The following is a 15,594-nucleotide window of genomic DNA, read 5'->3' as shown; positions in this document are numbered from 1 at the left end:
TGTTTTCCAGATTTAAGGGATGGTAGAAAGACAGCCAATTCCCACTTCTTAGCAATGCTAAATGTTGCTCCAATTCATCTAATGAGTAAGTCAGACAAATAAGTCAACTGTGGTGACATTAGAAACCTTATTTTCTTCCCTTTTAAAGGGGAATGCTATAGAAATAAATGAGTTTCTAATAAGTTAAAATAAATAAAGGGTTCTTTCAGCATAAATATTTTAGAAATACTTCTCTGATTAAAAACTTATTTGTTCTATATAAATACTCGTTCTTACATCTGATCATGAGTTAGCAGCATCTCTGATTTATGTGCCTTGCACATACCAAAAAATCCCATCTTCCTTATTTCCTTGCTAAATTCCTTATTCCTTCCTTATTTCCTATGCTACAGTATTTGCAAAATATACAAACAAAGACTTCAGTTAATAAGCTTTTCTATCAGCCGGTCCCGCTATAGAAAGGCCTTCTGCAGGAAAAGCATTCTGGCTTCTATACTGAGCTCTCAAGCACCCTGCCTTGCCACAAGTAGCTTTTAAACTTGAACCGGACATATTTATTTGTGTGTCATTACCACAAATCCTTTTCATGTTTACAGCTACTACACATCAGTTCTGTCATCCAAGTTCTGGAAACAAACTGGAAGCCTGGGTGTGAGTTAAGATACATGGAGCTTTTTCACAGCACTTTTGAAGCCAAAACCATGCAAGACTTTTTCCAATTTTACCATTCACTTCTCTGTTATGTTTGGCCTTCACCCTGTCCCGTCACCTTAAAAATGAAAACAGCATGTTCATTATTATTCATGAAAATTCATTGGATATGGAGAAAGTATCCCTTTTTTTCCCCCAACCATTCCATTTTTGTTTCTTTTGGGAAAGACTATGCTATTCTTTAGTCTGTTGAACTGATCTTTTGCCACTGAATTCACAGGAAGACAACCATCTGCATCAGCTTTACTGACTCTTATCTGTAGGATGGATAATTGAGAGGCCATCAACCCTGAGCCAAGTGCATGGTGCTGCTGCCCTGCCCATCTTCCCCCTCCTTTGGTACAAAATCACACACATGCTCTCGAAACCTGGGCAGCCATCCACGGTCCAGGCAGCTCCATCCTACAGGGTCCAAGGACCTCATGGCATGAACAGGGATGCTGTATGCTTACTTCTCAGCCAGCCTAGACTTCAATGTTGTTGTTTACAGGGCTCAGTACAACACATATCTGTTCTTGACTGGGCTTTACTGAATGCTGCTACAGTAAACATGCTTCTTTCTATTAGTGCTCCTCCTAATTATATGAATTGAGATGGTACATATTGCAGCTGACATAATATCATTGACCATTACCTTGTTATTCTCCTATGAGACAGACAGAAAATCCTATTCTATTTTAAATACCAGTAATCAAATTATATATTTGCATTCATCCTTTTGTAAACAATCTCCTGTCTCCTTACAGAAGAGAGATCTCCATCTGTTTGCTCATTCCTAGCTTTCCCATCTAGACCACCTCTGATAATTCTGCAATTGTATTTTGAGATGGGATGAGCAGTTCTGTTACCAATATGGAACCATTAGGAGACATTCTGGGAAATGCTTGTTGATATTTATGAAATCTGCATTTTATAATTCTGTATTTTACATTTCTCTTGTATTTCTTAAGCATTCTAACACAGTGTTGTTTTCCGAAAGCTTTGCCCAGCTTAGAAGTTTTTATTGCCATGTCTAGTGTAGCCTCAAAAGTCTTTTCCTGAATGAAACAGTTAATTTAGAAATCTGCGAGTTCCAAGACATGTTTATCTTCTTTTTTCTAACATACCGTACTTTCCAGGTTTTGACACTAAACATCAACTTCTTTTATTGCTGTGTTGTCTCTTTTTGTGGTTTGCCTGATAATTCTGAATTTCCCCGTCGAAAGACTTCTCTTTGCCTGGACTAGTGGCTTGACTCCTGTGGCATATCTTAACCAGTTTATCTTTACATCTTGCTCTTTGGTCACCGTGCACATTTCTCCTGAGATTCCTTGTATAACAGAGTTATGTTGATGTAAACCTTCCCTTGCTGTGCGCTTGTATTACACAAACTCTTGCAGCCAAAAGACAGATGTTACACAAAGACACAGAAGAAAAAAATTTCCCCCAAGCTCAGGGACAGGCTCTTAATCCCTTTGCCGTGAAGCTTCTGCCGCTGCCTCTGCTCGTGCTGCAGAATCCCCCTCTCCTGTCGGGGCTGGAGGCAAGTCTCTACGTGCACTGCCAAAAATCACAAAGGTGTGCGGGGATGCATGCTCTGTCTGAAGTGCACCACCCTGCATACACCGAAAGGCTTTAAGAGGGGCAGAAAACCTTTTACTTTCTATTATCTTTCTCAATTTATCATGCAGGAGAATCGTTTTAAAGACCCTATATATCCCTTTCCACAGAAACCTGCTGCTGCTTTTTACTGGTATTGACCTCCAAAGATGCCGCATGTGATGACACAGGAAACTATGCCTGTGCATCATACTTCGTGTGAGGTTTTTTGGGAATGCAGTCAATTATTGTAAAAGTGTGCACATGCATATGTTAGAGTGGAACTACAGTACAGGAAAGTGATGCTCAGCACTAACCCAGACTTTCAATCCTGCTAATATCAGAGGGAAAAAAAAAAAAAAAAAAAAAAAAAGTAGCTGTGAGTCTGGAGCATCTTCAGAGCTAGGCTGCGTTCATTGAGTGTCTAAAGCGAACCTAAAAGCCTCGCTGGAGGCAAGAAGGATCGAAAAGCCAGGGCTTATATCGACACCCAACCGTGAATCACTCCACGGAGCCTTCTGATTTCACCACTTTTTCTAAGCGGGCTTCGCCAGGCCACACCTTGAAGGGCAAATAACCGAAGGCGGGGAGGTGTTCCCTCGGCAGGCTCGGGGCGAACAATTCCCTTCTTCATCGCTTTGGGGTTTCTCCCTGCCCTGGCCACGCACACGGAGGACGCCTCCTCCTGCCGCCGCCCTCCTCAGCGCCGAGCACCGGGGGCGGCGCGGCCGGGGGCTGCCGCCGGTGCCCCGCGGCGGGACTGAGCCGTGCCGTGCGGGGCAGAGCCGCGCCGAGCCGTGCCGAGCGGGGCGGGGGCGCTGCGGGAGGTGGAGCCGCCTGCCCGCCGCGGGCCGGGGATGCGCTGAGGTGCGGCGGCGGGGCCGGGGCTTCCTCCCGCCCGCTTCGGGCGAGCACCTGGGCGCGGGGCGGGGGCGGCCCCCGGCCGGAGGAGGTCGGGCGGCGCTGAAGGGGGCCGAAGGGAGCGGGCAGGGCTGTGGGAGCGGAGCATGGAGCGCAGCTGCCGCCCCCCGCCGGAGCAGGAAGCGGTGGAAGCGTGGCTGGACGATCACTGCGACTTCGCCCGCTCCTACTTTGTTAGGAAAGCCACAAGGTAAGGCTGGTGAGGCGGCGGGCGGAGACAGAGCCTTCCTCGGCGGCGAGAGGTCGCTCCTCGGTTCCCCTTCGCTGTCCCCGAAGGAAAGAAAAAAGCCGTTCCCCCACCCCCACCCTCGAAAAGAGCAAAGACCGAAAGCAGCCGGCGGCGGCTCCGGGGCAGGCACCCCTGGGGGGCTCTCCTCGCCCCTTGGAGGCTGCCCTTGCCCCCGAGCAGCAGGCAGCGGGCTGCTCCCTGCCCGGCCCCGCCGGCCCGAGGGAAGCGCGGCGAAGCGCTGGGAGATGCCGGCCGGCCGGGAGGGGCAGCGAGGCGCTACTTGTCACCCCGAAACTGGGACTGTCCTTAAAGAGCGCAGCCGAACCCCTGGCTCTGTAGGTGTAGGGGCCGAGACCAGCTGGGATTGGGATTGGGGCTGGGATTGGGATTGGGGCTCGCCATTCTGCAGCCGTCGTGGCCGGCAGGGGGCAGCGCGGAGCCGGGCTGCGGCGCAGGGCAGGCAGCGGCTGCGAGTTCCCCTGCGCCCGGGGGCGGCTGCTCCTCGCTTCCCGTCTTTCGGGTTTGGTTTTTGCCAAGAGCTAATGTAAAGATCCGAAGAGCTCATCTGGGCTTTCCCCCCTGGCCTGACATGCTGCCTTATGGAGATAAGACGAGGTATTTGCTTACCGTTGTCACACTTCAGCAGTGGGACTTCGAGTTGAAACTGAGTAAATTCAGCTATTTTTAGAAGTGGAGTCAGGTTTCCATTTTGAATATTTTCCGATAAACAAAGCAGTGGGGATGCTGAGCACAGGCAATCTGCGGCTCCCACGGTATATCTCAGTGGAGAGCTCGGGTTAGTAAGTCCTGTGGTTTGGTCCTTGGACACACCACCTCCGCGGGCTCTCCTCTCCTCTCCTATCCTCTCCTCTCCTCTCCATCTGCTCACTGCTGCTGATTTACTTCTTTCCCAAGTCACTTAGCAGGGATGGCTGCATTCTGAATGAGGCTTTGCTGCTGCTCCTCTCTGCATGGGATGGGGCGGTAAGAAGAGAAATCCCCATTAATAATTGACTCACAGCAAGCCAGAAGGCTTTGGGGGTCACCTACTTTCTTGTGACCATCTGTCACACAGTCCCTCTTTCCTCTGCTGCTTCTTCCTTAGGTTGATTTAGCAGAAAGTAATAAAAAGTGCCTTTAAATAAGTCTTTAAAATGTTGAATTTTTAAAAAAGGCTGTGCATAGGTATAGCTGATGGAAGCGTTTAACTTTGATATTCTACAGAACACTAGTTCATGGTATATAACTGAAGGGTAGCTTATTTGCCCAGGAAATAGGGTGTTAGCAGCTTTGAGAAGTAGCATTTTATTAGTCCAGCTTGTCACACTTCCTTTGGAAACTGGAAGTAGTATTGAACAAATAGGAATGTTAATTAATAGTAACTGCTGTGTCAGATTTGTTCTCCCCTTGGAGGGGTTTGGTTAGTCTCTTTTCTCACGCTGCGGCAGCTTTGTGTTTGAGTAGGTCTGAAGCAGGCAGTAGTTCCCCAAATACAATCCAGTCATGTCTTCGTGACAGCAATGCCTCTGCATTTAGAGAAGGTTTTGCAGAAAAACTGTTGACTTGGAGTTGTTGCTTGGCAGTAATTGTGATGGTTTTATAGAGATGAAAACATTGTATTAGTTTTGAAACTATCTTCTCTGTTGTTTTGCATGGAGTGCCTTTTTTCTTTTTTTGTATTACTGTCTAAATAGCAAACTATAAATATTTAATAAGGAATGACTTTCATATGTTAGCTTGTATATGATTAGGCAAGTTGTGAGTTACCCAATTGTATGGTTCAGGTTTTATTCACTGAAATGATACCCTGTAAACCTGATAAAATGTTTAATGTTCTACATTGTGGCGCTATTTTAGAGCTTAAAAAGGGGGGGAAAAAAAACCACAGCCCACTAACATTTAATGCTATGCTTTGTTTTAGTTGAAACTTTGTGCTACAGCAGTACGTTGAACAGACTATGCTGTGAATCTTTCGGTTAATTAGCATTAGATTTATTCTGTCATGTAAAACAGTACTCCTTGAGCTAGTTCTTACTGTTTTCTAATCTTAATTTACTGCTGTTTTTTTGTCGTTACTGTTGTTGTTTTTTTTCTTCTTTTTAATATGCATAAGTCCTCACAGGTCCTGAAAGCAGTTGACCAAAAGTTAGTTACTGTGGTATCTTACAGAGCAGAGGCATATCTTGCATATCCACCTCCTCAACACTAGGCATAATTGCTAATGGCAAAAGTTTCTCTCTCTGTTTTTCAAATAGTCGCACGCAGGAACAGATCACCAGCTAAACCACTTACTACAGAGTAATACAAGCCCTTTCTGCTGATGATAATTGGCTTTGAGTCAGACCCTAATTTAGCAATTGCATTTTATGCTAGGCATTAATTTTTATATTTATATTTCTGTGTAATTAATTCATTCCTGCAGTGTTCTGGTAATTCTGCCTCCAAAAATTGTTTGTAGAATTAGGTGTCTAATTAATACCAATAAAATAAATACTTTGGGTAGTCTTATGCTGCAGATTTTATTTATTTTTTAAGTATGGGAGTCATGTTTTATATTCATGGAGTGAGTGGTAACTTCTGTTTTGCATGCATCAGTTTCATGTTAGTATCAGTTTTCATCATTTAACTTACACATTTTCTGACAGGGTGGCACTTCAAAAGAAAGCATTTGCTTTTATTCATTTGTATTAATTGTTGTTTATAACGTGGGTGTGACAACTGGCAGAGTCGATAGGCTCACCAGTAGACACTCTGGATGCTCGGGGAGAAGGGCTGCAGGTCCTCTGGTTAATGACTGCTTTTGTCCTCACCCCTAAAATGTGTTGCAGGAGATAATTATATCCAAAGGGTTTACACCTTGTGTTTTGATCCTGCAAAGCCTCGAGGCTGACTGTCTGGAGGCAGGCCACATTGCTGCCTCCCTCAAGTCTCCGATGGCTAGGCGCGCCGACAAGTTCTGCAGTAAAGCTCCCATGATTGACTTCCACCTGCACAGCACAAGGTTGCAATCCCACAAGCAGGTACAGATGAATAGCTTTAAATTTATCCCTCCTTTCAGTATGTGAACAAACTGCAATCCCAGAAGTAGGAAGCTACAGAATCAGTTATTTATTACTTTCTTTTGTACCAGGGAGACAAACGGTATACAGAGATAATATAAATAGCTATTATCCATGAAGTGCTACAGGCTGATCAAAGTGCAGAACAACAAAGGGGAAGTATGTCACCAGCACTCAGTGAAGTTTTATCGGAGATGAATTTGGTTCACTTAGGGATTCAGTCTGCTGGTTGGCAGACCTTCTGGCTGGAGGGTTTCTTACTGCACACTTAGGGGGTTCAAGAAGTCCTAAATGCCTGGCTCCTACTAAACTTAAGCAATATATTTTCTTGCTTTTTGTTTCAGCTCCTCTTGTTATTTTTCCTCTTTCAAAGTTTTAGAATTGCATATCATATTTTGGCTTCCCAGAAAGCAGAAAAGTCTTCAAGCAAAACAATACTTATTTTAGATTGCCTTGAGTTTACCCATAGTGTTGTTTAAAGACACTTTATAGCTCATGTTCAGAAGCTTTAAAGTATAATTTGATGTTATTGTCACAAAACTGTACTGCATTTACGACTGAATCTTGTTGCCGTTTTTGTCTTTCTAAAGTTCTATCATTCTGTATTTCCTTTAAAAAATAACCCATGCATTTTCACGTTCAAACTTCATACTTATTTTAACCCTCTGTGGAATACTTGTGTATTTCTAACTTCCTGCTTGTCCCTACTCTTACAGATATGAGAGGGATTCTCTTTTGGTGCTCTTTGCGATCACAAGCAGCAGGCTGCCAAAACAACCAAAGTAAAAATTCTTCTCGGTTAGAGACATCTGCATTGTTCCAGACAGTTTTTGTCTGGCTTCCTAAATGTATGGCACAACAGATATAAATTATTAAACCAACTCTCGTATGTCTCTCACTGGAAATAGGGTTATTTTGTTATAAATACATCTTGGCTTATTAAACCAGGCTGGGAAATATTTACAAATGAATTAAGGTGGGGTGGTTTTTGGAAAAATAAATGTCCTTAACAGCATGGTACTTCATAGTGCTTCACCGAGGATTCCAGAAGTGGCATTTACTGGGAACCTGCACTTTGCTGGAATTCAGAGATTGCACAATTTGAATATATCAATTACATTTATTACTTTGAAAATAACTCAAGTACAGTCGTTGTTTTTTCTTCTTGGTGGTTGGCGGACAATCAGTTTGTAATGTGCTGCCTGGTGTACTTAGGACACTTGCCTTCTAGTCTCCGTGTCTAGAGGGCTTTTCAAAAATGCCATTCCTTTTGAGCTGGCTATTTATGTTTAATCTCATAAATATTATCCGTAAGGATGTCCTTGCTTTGTTTGGTAATGTGTGCTTATTTTTTTCTAATTGAAAGGAAATTATTTTTTGAGCAAGTGTATGAAAATTCAGACTATCAAAGACATAAGTATATAAAATTTTCTGCACTGAAATGTGTTTTGGTCTAGCTTTTCTTAAAAAAAAAAAAATGGTTTATGGAAAAAATACTAATCCTAAGAATATACAAGTATGAGCCATATTCATCCTTAATGTGACCGTGGTAAGTAGGCAGTGGTTTTTAAACTTCTGTGATTGAAGGACCCCTTACAACTTTCCAGTGGAGGCACAGAATCCTATGCAAACTGTTCAAATATACTGAAAGTAGATTTGCTTTTCTAAGTTACTTGATGTGAAGCATTTACAAGTGGACGGCAGACCCACTGATTCTTTGGACCACGTCTAGAAAACCACAGGAAGCAGTGGTGTTAATGCAGGGATTTGAATGTTTTCTCCCACTTACTTCTATTAGATATTTACAGAAAGAAAGGAGTACAGAAAAAAAAAAAAAAGATTTCTATGAAATCTTGGAAAGCTTTCTTGTAGGTCTAACGATCTCCATAGTTATTTCATTTATAAATAGTCTCCATACCCTTTTGCATTTCTTGACAACTGCAAAGTACATCCCAAAATATTTTAATCTCCTGATTTCTTACCCTCCTGAATGTTTTTTGAATGTTATCCACGTTAATGAAGTTGTAAATGTGATTAAGTATTTTTGGCGTTTATTCTTGGAAATAAAGTTAGGTCTGAGCCTGAGTATTTTGGAAACAAAGTTTAAAACAGCAAATACTGGATACTGAAGAAAATATCATTTGAGAAACAGTTATAAATTGCTAGTAAGTGATTTCTATCTTTAATTCCCAAAAAGCTATAAGCTTTTCCTACACAAAATCTTTGGCATGAAGGTAAACTAGTCAGCAGATAGTACTGAGCATCTGCAAGAAGAACAAGTTTTTAGTACTTACTGTTTGCCTTAGGCAATCAAGAAACAAACAGGCATGTCAGCACATTAACTAAAATACTACTGGTGAACCTTAGTGGCCAGATAGAAAATAAGGTGGACTACAGTTAACATCTTCCTGCCTTCTTTGGGTTCAGGGTAACTTTAGTATTGTATTACAGTGCTTGTGGTAATACCGATAGGTGTTTGAAATTCATTTCCATTCTTGTTGCTGTTAATAGGATGAATTTAGAGAACAGGGTCTAAATTTATGGCAACGGGAAAGAAAGTGGAGTTGAGGTATATGTCACCCTTGTGGGAGACAAGGAAGTTAGACACCTTTCTTTTATTTTTAAAGTTGTAGAAGTTCGTGAAACTTTTATGTTGGGGATCTGTTGAATCTTCACAATTGCCAACTGCTTACATGAGGAGGAAATTCATGTCTTTGCACAGGATTAGTACAAAGACTACGGATATAAAATAAAAATACCACACCAATCTGTTTTTGAAGCTGAAGGGAGGCTTCTAGGGTGTAGAAATTTTGCTAGCTAACAAGCACAAGGATAAAATTCATGACATCACCTGTGATGTCGTCAGATCAAAGAAAGTACATTTAAATATCATAGCCTACATTCATGCTTATTTGAATGCTAGATTAAAGTTGAACTGTGTGGAGAATATACGATCCAGAGTAAGAAACAAAGCCAGTTTAGACAATACATTCTTGACTTGAACTAATATGCAACAACCTGTTTTCATTTTCAGCGTTAAAGAGAAGGCATTTTGCTTTTGTCATGAATAAATATAATTAATAAAATCACAAAATACAAGTCTTTCTTTTCCTTACTGGCAAAGAAATGTATATTTATATGGAATGCATCTTGATTTATGAGATTTACTTTTTTTAAAAAAAAAAAAAAGGGGGGTTGGGGCAGCATTAAGTACAAAAGGAGCTATTTACAAAGTGCCAGAAAAGAAACCCTGATCAAATGGCCCTTGTGAATTACTCAATGGTTGTAATTTCACATTAGGTCTGGCACTGAAAATATAGCCACAAAATATATTTGCTTGGTAAAAGATTTATATTTTCCCATTTATTTGTGCATTATGGTGAACTCACCCCAGCACAGAGGGCCAGCCCAAAGCCTCTGCACCACTTAAATCCTACTTAACCCCTGTTTTGGGACTTTAAGTGGAACTGAACCAGTGCCTAAGATTTATGGGAAGTCTCCAGGCAGGTGTACACTTAACTTTTAATCAGTCATTCACCAAAGCCACTGGCATTGTGCTATTGCTTTCCACAACAAAACAATTAGATCCATGGTTATTTTTAAGATTTTTTTGAGTCTGCAATGAGAAGTAAACATTTGGAGGAGAAATAAAGGGTCATGTTTTAGAATTTGACCTTCAGTCTCTGAGGATTTACTGTGTCTTTCTTTATACTGTGAATAGAAAGTTCGTTTTAGGGAAGACAGCAATTCTTGTTAAAAGTTAGGCTTGCAGTTTTCTTAAAGAAAACGTGAAAATAGCTGAGAACAGTCTGTTAATGAGTTTCCTGTTTCTAATACTTTTGCTTCAAATAATAAATTGACCTCTGCCTCCTATTTTAAAAATAATATGAGCATCAGACAAGATTTATGTTATTTCATAGCTCCAAAAAGTTATTTTACTCTTTCGTGACCATGATTTGAGTCCAGAATCAGAATTCTTCATTTAGATCTGTATTCGAATTGAAATCCATCGGACAACTTGCATGTTTAACATTAAATATAAGTTTATATATTTAACCAAGTTGTGCCCAAAAATTGACATCAACTTTAAGTTGTATTTTGTCTTCACAAATTGTTTGCCTACCACATAGGAATAGCACCTCTAGTAACTATAACTGGACAAGGGTTTAAGGAAAAGCAGTTATTGTCTGTCTCTTTTTTTTAGTTCATGTGTAAACTGTAAAAATGTGTTATTTTTAGTATTTCCATTTAATGAGGCCTTGCACAGTTTTTTTAAATTTTTCCATAGCTAGAAAGGAGACAAAAACACTTCAAACATGATTGTGAAATAGGATGTACTAGAAACAAAATGGAAAGGCAAATTGAATATCCAAGATGCTTGTTGTGAATTTCATACTCATTTGTTAAAATTGAATAGATTTCAATTTGTTAACCCTTTAAATGATTTCTATATCTAAATTATGTCAAGACATGGGAAAGAAATTTGAAGACATCTAGTGGTTACATTAAGGAAAGCAATTGAGAAATAGATAACAGGCTAGGCTTGAAATATTGTTGACTTCAACACTAGGATTAGGCCACAGGAACTCAGATACTCAAAAGCTGCCATTCTGTAGTAGACAAGTTTGGATTGAATCCCTCTCTTGAAGTGTATTATCAGTAACTGCTAGTTTAAATGAAAAACTAGCAAAACATTCTACACAACTGCTGAAATATTACATGTTGTATACCTGAACGATTTATGAGCAACAGAGAAAATGTACGGGAAGTTATTTGTTGTTTCACTAAAATCCATTCAACATTTGTTACTTTCATGGTACAGTAATTATTATGTATCTTTGTCCAAGATGAATAGGATGCAGCATACTATCATAGTTGCCTCTCAGTATTATTTTTGTGCTCTGTTTTTGCAGATTTTGTCCAACGATTCTAAATGCTTACTGAATGGTCACACGAGTATGGTCTTACATATGTGAACGTATGAGCAAAGCAACTATAATTTCGCTGTTACTCTTTAAACATCTTTACCAGGTGGTTTTGTTTTTTTTGCCTTTTTCTTTTTCTTTCTTTTTTTTTTTTGAGAAGTATGTGGTGTATTCTGAAGATAATCTCAAGGACACAAAGATGGGTGCAATAAATTATTTAACGTTACCAGTGTGTGAGTAGAATAGTAATTAGTGTCAGGTCAGCATGTTTTGATAAGTAAGGCACAGAAAAATCAAGCTGAGGTTCTTTTGAGGTATAACTGCTTGAACTGTCTCAAGCCATGTCTCCTCCTTGTGCCTATGTTTTCTCAACCACTGATTTTTTCTATTTTTGTTGCCTATTCAAATTGCAAACCTCTTGCTTCAAGGACAGTTCTACTTCCTATACAATCTTTAACACACCAGGGCCAGAGTCTTAGCTCTTCTGAAGTTCCTGAGTGATAATACAATGCAGATAATACGTGTGTAGTTGGATACAAGTGATTACAAAGAGGATCACACAATCTTTTTTTTTCCTTAAAATGTTTTATCTTCCATTGTATTTTCATCTGCTTCTCATCCCCTCTTGAAAATTCCTCTCAAATTTTATCATCTGCTGATGAGATCACCTGCCAAATTCAGCAGTCGGTATTATCATGATCCTTTGAAGTTGAGAGGAAAGACTGGAAGAAGTGACTAAAGAATGATTACTTCGTAGTTGTGCTTATGAACTCCGGAATAAATCATAGCTTGCTCAGGTGGAAGCTCATAGCGCAGTAAAAGACCATAGTGCAGAGAAGGATGTATGCAGCAAATGAGGAATGAGTGCAGATGTCTGTATCTCCTTAACCTGCAGTGACTAAAAAGCTTTGCTGTGATGGAAACATTGCATTGGTTTTAACTATCTGTGTAGATCACTATGAATCAGTATCTGCTCCTGTTTAACACACTGCTGTAACTTCTGAACTTACTTTCACCTTAACGTAATTTTTGCAAGGGTCTGGTCCTTACCGTCAGCTCTTAACAACGCCAATGCTTACTGAAGGCTACTTGTATGAATAGAGTGGTCACAAGTGTTTGTTTCTTCACATAGTCCTTTCAAAATCACATCTTAGTCACATTTAGCACTTGTTACTAATTTCCAGTCACTTACCTGTGGTTCAGTATGTGTCTGGTATCAGATACTTTGAGCTAGCCCCGTGCTGAGAAAATAGTTGTTTGTAATAATACTTGCCATACATTGTTAAATAGGATAGAAAGTCAACAAGCAAATGTACGTCAAGACTTCATCTCATAGATTTGAAATAGAGCTAGAATATGCCAGTTAATGTGAAATGCTAGTTCTTCCACCCATAACTGTATGAGTAAAACGAGCTAAATAGTTTCCTTGTTAGAAGAGGCATTCAGTAAAGGTCAGTGAACACTGTTCTTATTCCAGCTGAATTTGAGCAGCTTTCCTGTTGCCTAAACTAAAATGCCTAAATGGTTTGAAGTTGAAAACCATACTTTAAAATGCATAGCTAAGGATTTTTTTGTTGTTGTGAACCTACAGAGCTGTTTGAAAATTGCACTCTGTGTTGGCAATTTATTGGACCATCATCTAAGGGACATTAAGGGGGAGAGGAATATGTTGCTTGTAATTATGCAGCTTCACATACAGTTCTGTTCAATGTCAAAGCATTGTATAAGTAATGCAGACAGCTAACAAGTAGCCAGTCCTTATTAAAGAAATGTAATTACTTTCACTGGAAAGGCTTTACAGTTATGTTGCACATCCCTCAACAACCTCCAGCAGATAGAGAAACATTAGAAATCTTATTTTACACAGTGAAAAGCCAAAAAGGTAAAAATTAAATTATTTCATGGCCACAGTGTGAGAATTGGTATTAGAATTCAGCATATATTGTTTTTACTGATTATTATTACTACAGTGTTAAAGCCAGAAGACATCATTACACAAAAGTAAAGAAGTAATAAAAAGGCAAGTTTCAAATGATAAACCAAATTTCTGCTTTAGCTTTTGTTTTGTCCATAAGGGGCACCTGAATCTTTTTCTGCCTTATGTCTTGTATCAACATACCCACCCATGTAAATTCAGTGTAAAACAGAGCTAACCAAAATGGTAGCATTTTATATTCTCACTTCCTCATGTGTAAATAAGCAGAAAATCAGATTACTCTAAAACTGCTGTCACTCAGCAATAGTACAGGTTCACACCGATCCGTTTCCAAACGTGCCTAGACAAATCACTGTACCTAATTGCTGGCTAGTTGAAGAAAGCTTCCATCTGGTTATATGTTATTACAGTCTCTTTTAAATCTTATTTTACATGGATGCCAGTCCTCTATGTTCAAAAATCAAGTCAGCATGCACAAATGTGAAACTGGCTCGGCTCACAAGCCCTGTTTTCAAACTATTGATCATTCTCTATTTACTTTTCTGTGTCTGAGACTTTACATGCACACGGCTCGTGTTTTCAGGTTTGTCTCTGAAGCCTTAGTGCTAGATGCTCAATTTTGTTTAGAAAAAGCTAAAATTTCCAAGTAATTGCTTCTGTTGAAGAATCAAACAAAAAGAACCCAAATAAAAAGCACATGTGATGACAAGTTATAAGCACTGATTTTAGAAGTTGTACTGTGCTTACTTAAAAAATTTTGCATTTTGTTCTCTTTCTTTTCTTAAGGATATTTTTGGTCATTTTCATTACTATTTTTTATTCTGCTTTCTCATTCAAGTTTAAAATGAAAAATCCAAATGTTATCAAATGCTAGCTTCTTATTTTGGCTCTCACTGAAACAGCTTTTGCAAGTGTGATTTTGCCCTGTGCAAATTATATTATGTATTTCAACAATACATGGTCGCAACTCCCACATCTGGTATTTATGCTGATTAAGTACTATCAAATAATCTTGTTAAAATCATAGTCTTAATAATAAATTAATTGCTCCTTATGTTTCTTCATTGTGTGAAGTATGTGGATGAGATGACTTCACAAAAAGTATATATTGCTGCTGTAATCAAGAAGGATCACTGGTAGCTTTTATGAATATACTTAAAAAGCAGAGTTTACTTCCTTTACTAATAAGTAGCTAAGCAATGAACCAAAACCCTTTGAGAATAACAATGGAATTTCATTGTGTTCTCTGGCACCATGTTTCCAGTAACTGGACTAGCTTTGTATTGCTGGGAAATTTATAATAGATGTTGACTGAGGTATATTACTGCTACGGTAAGCGCTGTTCCAGGAGCTTCATGGAAAATGTAAAAACAAGGAATGAAATTCTAGCTCGGTGGAACTCTGAGGCAAAACTCCCACTGCCTTAACTGTGTCCAACATTTCATTCAGTGGTTTTGGACAAAGACCCTTACAACTCAAGACTCTCATCTTCAGAAGATTCACAGATGTGCATCACACACGTGATGTGTGACCACATTGACCATTCAGCCTTGAAGGTCAGTGAGGCTATGAATGATATTACCCATCTGTGTAAGGTTTTGCATGATGATGAGGAAAAAAAATAGTCTACCTACTTATTCGGAGTTGCACTGGTGTGAATAAGAGAAGGACTTGGTTTCACAGTGCTGTATTGAATGGGATCTGCCTCAAAAAAAAAAAAACAACTTTTTTTTTGAGGTGGGGGCTAAATTATTAAGTAGTTCACAAAGAGGTGGGATGGGTACAGTAACATAATGACTTTCTCTTGCCCAAGTGCTCTCTTTACACTCACACTGTTTCCTAAATGAATTCAATTTTTCATAGTATGTTTTCCTACAGTTGAGGCCTCCAAATTGTATGTGATTGCAGAATCTGAGAAACTCTTTCACAACATAAGACAAATAAGTCTCCTGTTATGGACTGCTTCTTAATAAAGATAGTATTGGTGGATTTTAGATTTTAATCAGCTATATTACTCTGAATTAACAACTAACTTGCATCATTGCATTCTACAACGTAGATGAAGCTGTTCTATAAGAAAAAAAGGCTATGTACTATCATTTACAAATTTAAGATATACTAATGCATGTAACTGATCAGAGGCTGACTAACCTGATTAATTTCCATGGTTTCATTCAGCTTCAGTCTTGAAATTCCTGTGGTCTGCTGAGCAAATAAAAAATATCCCAAATTTAA

General features: G+C 39.6%; 1 protein-coding gene and 1 long non-coding RNA gene across 10 annotated transcripts in view; one reads left to right on the top strand and one right to left on the bottom strand.

Moving 5' to 3' along the window:
* The window catches only part of LOC136790809 (uncharacterized), a 115,758-nt gene that overhangs the window by 34,642 nt on the left and 65,522 nt on the right, over nt 1–15,594 (bottom strand). Inside the window, exon 4 of the long non-coding RNA XR_010831435.1 lies at nt 15,511–15,564. This is a non-coding gene — a long non-coding RNA (uncharacterized lncRNA). The remainder of the gene's footprint in view (nt 1–15,510; nt 15,565–15,594) is intronic.
* Nucleotides 1–15,594, top strand: part of PDE5A (phosphodiesterase 5A) — a 136,268-nt gene that overhangs the window by 67,301 nt on the left and 53,373 nt on the right. Inside the window, exon 1 of one of the 9 annotated variants that reach the window (XM_048074557.2) lies at nt 3,125–3,400. The exons of 4 other annotated variants lie outside the window; for them this stretch is intronic. In XM_048074557.2, coding sequence (XP_047930514.1) covers nt 3,297–3,400 — 104 coding nt within the window. In that variant the 5' untranslated portion in view covers nt 3,125–3,296. Of the gene's footprint in view, nt 1–3,124; nt 3,401–3,838; nt 4,055–4,094; nt 4,236–4,401; nt 4,424–15,594 lie in introns of those variants that run through there. 4 more of the 9 variants (XM_048074556.2, XM_013185321.3, XM_013185323.3 and 1 more) reach the window with 4 other exon arrangements.

The sequence above is a fragment of the Anser cygnoides genome, chromosome 4 (genome assembly GCF_040182565.1).
Source record: "Anser cygnoides isolate HZ-2024a breed goose chromosome 4, Taihu_goose_T2T_genome, whole genome shotgun sequence".
In the NCBI taxonomy this organism is placed as follows: Eukaryota; Metazoa; Chordata; class Aves; order Anseriformes; family Anatidae; genus Anser; species Anser cygnoides.
Note: the sequence above shows the minus strand (reverse complement) of the source record. Positions and strands in the feature narration are given on the sequence as shown.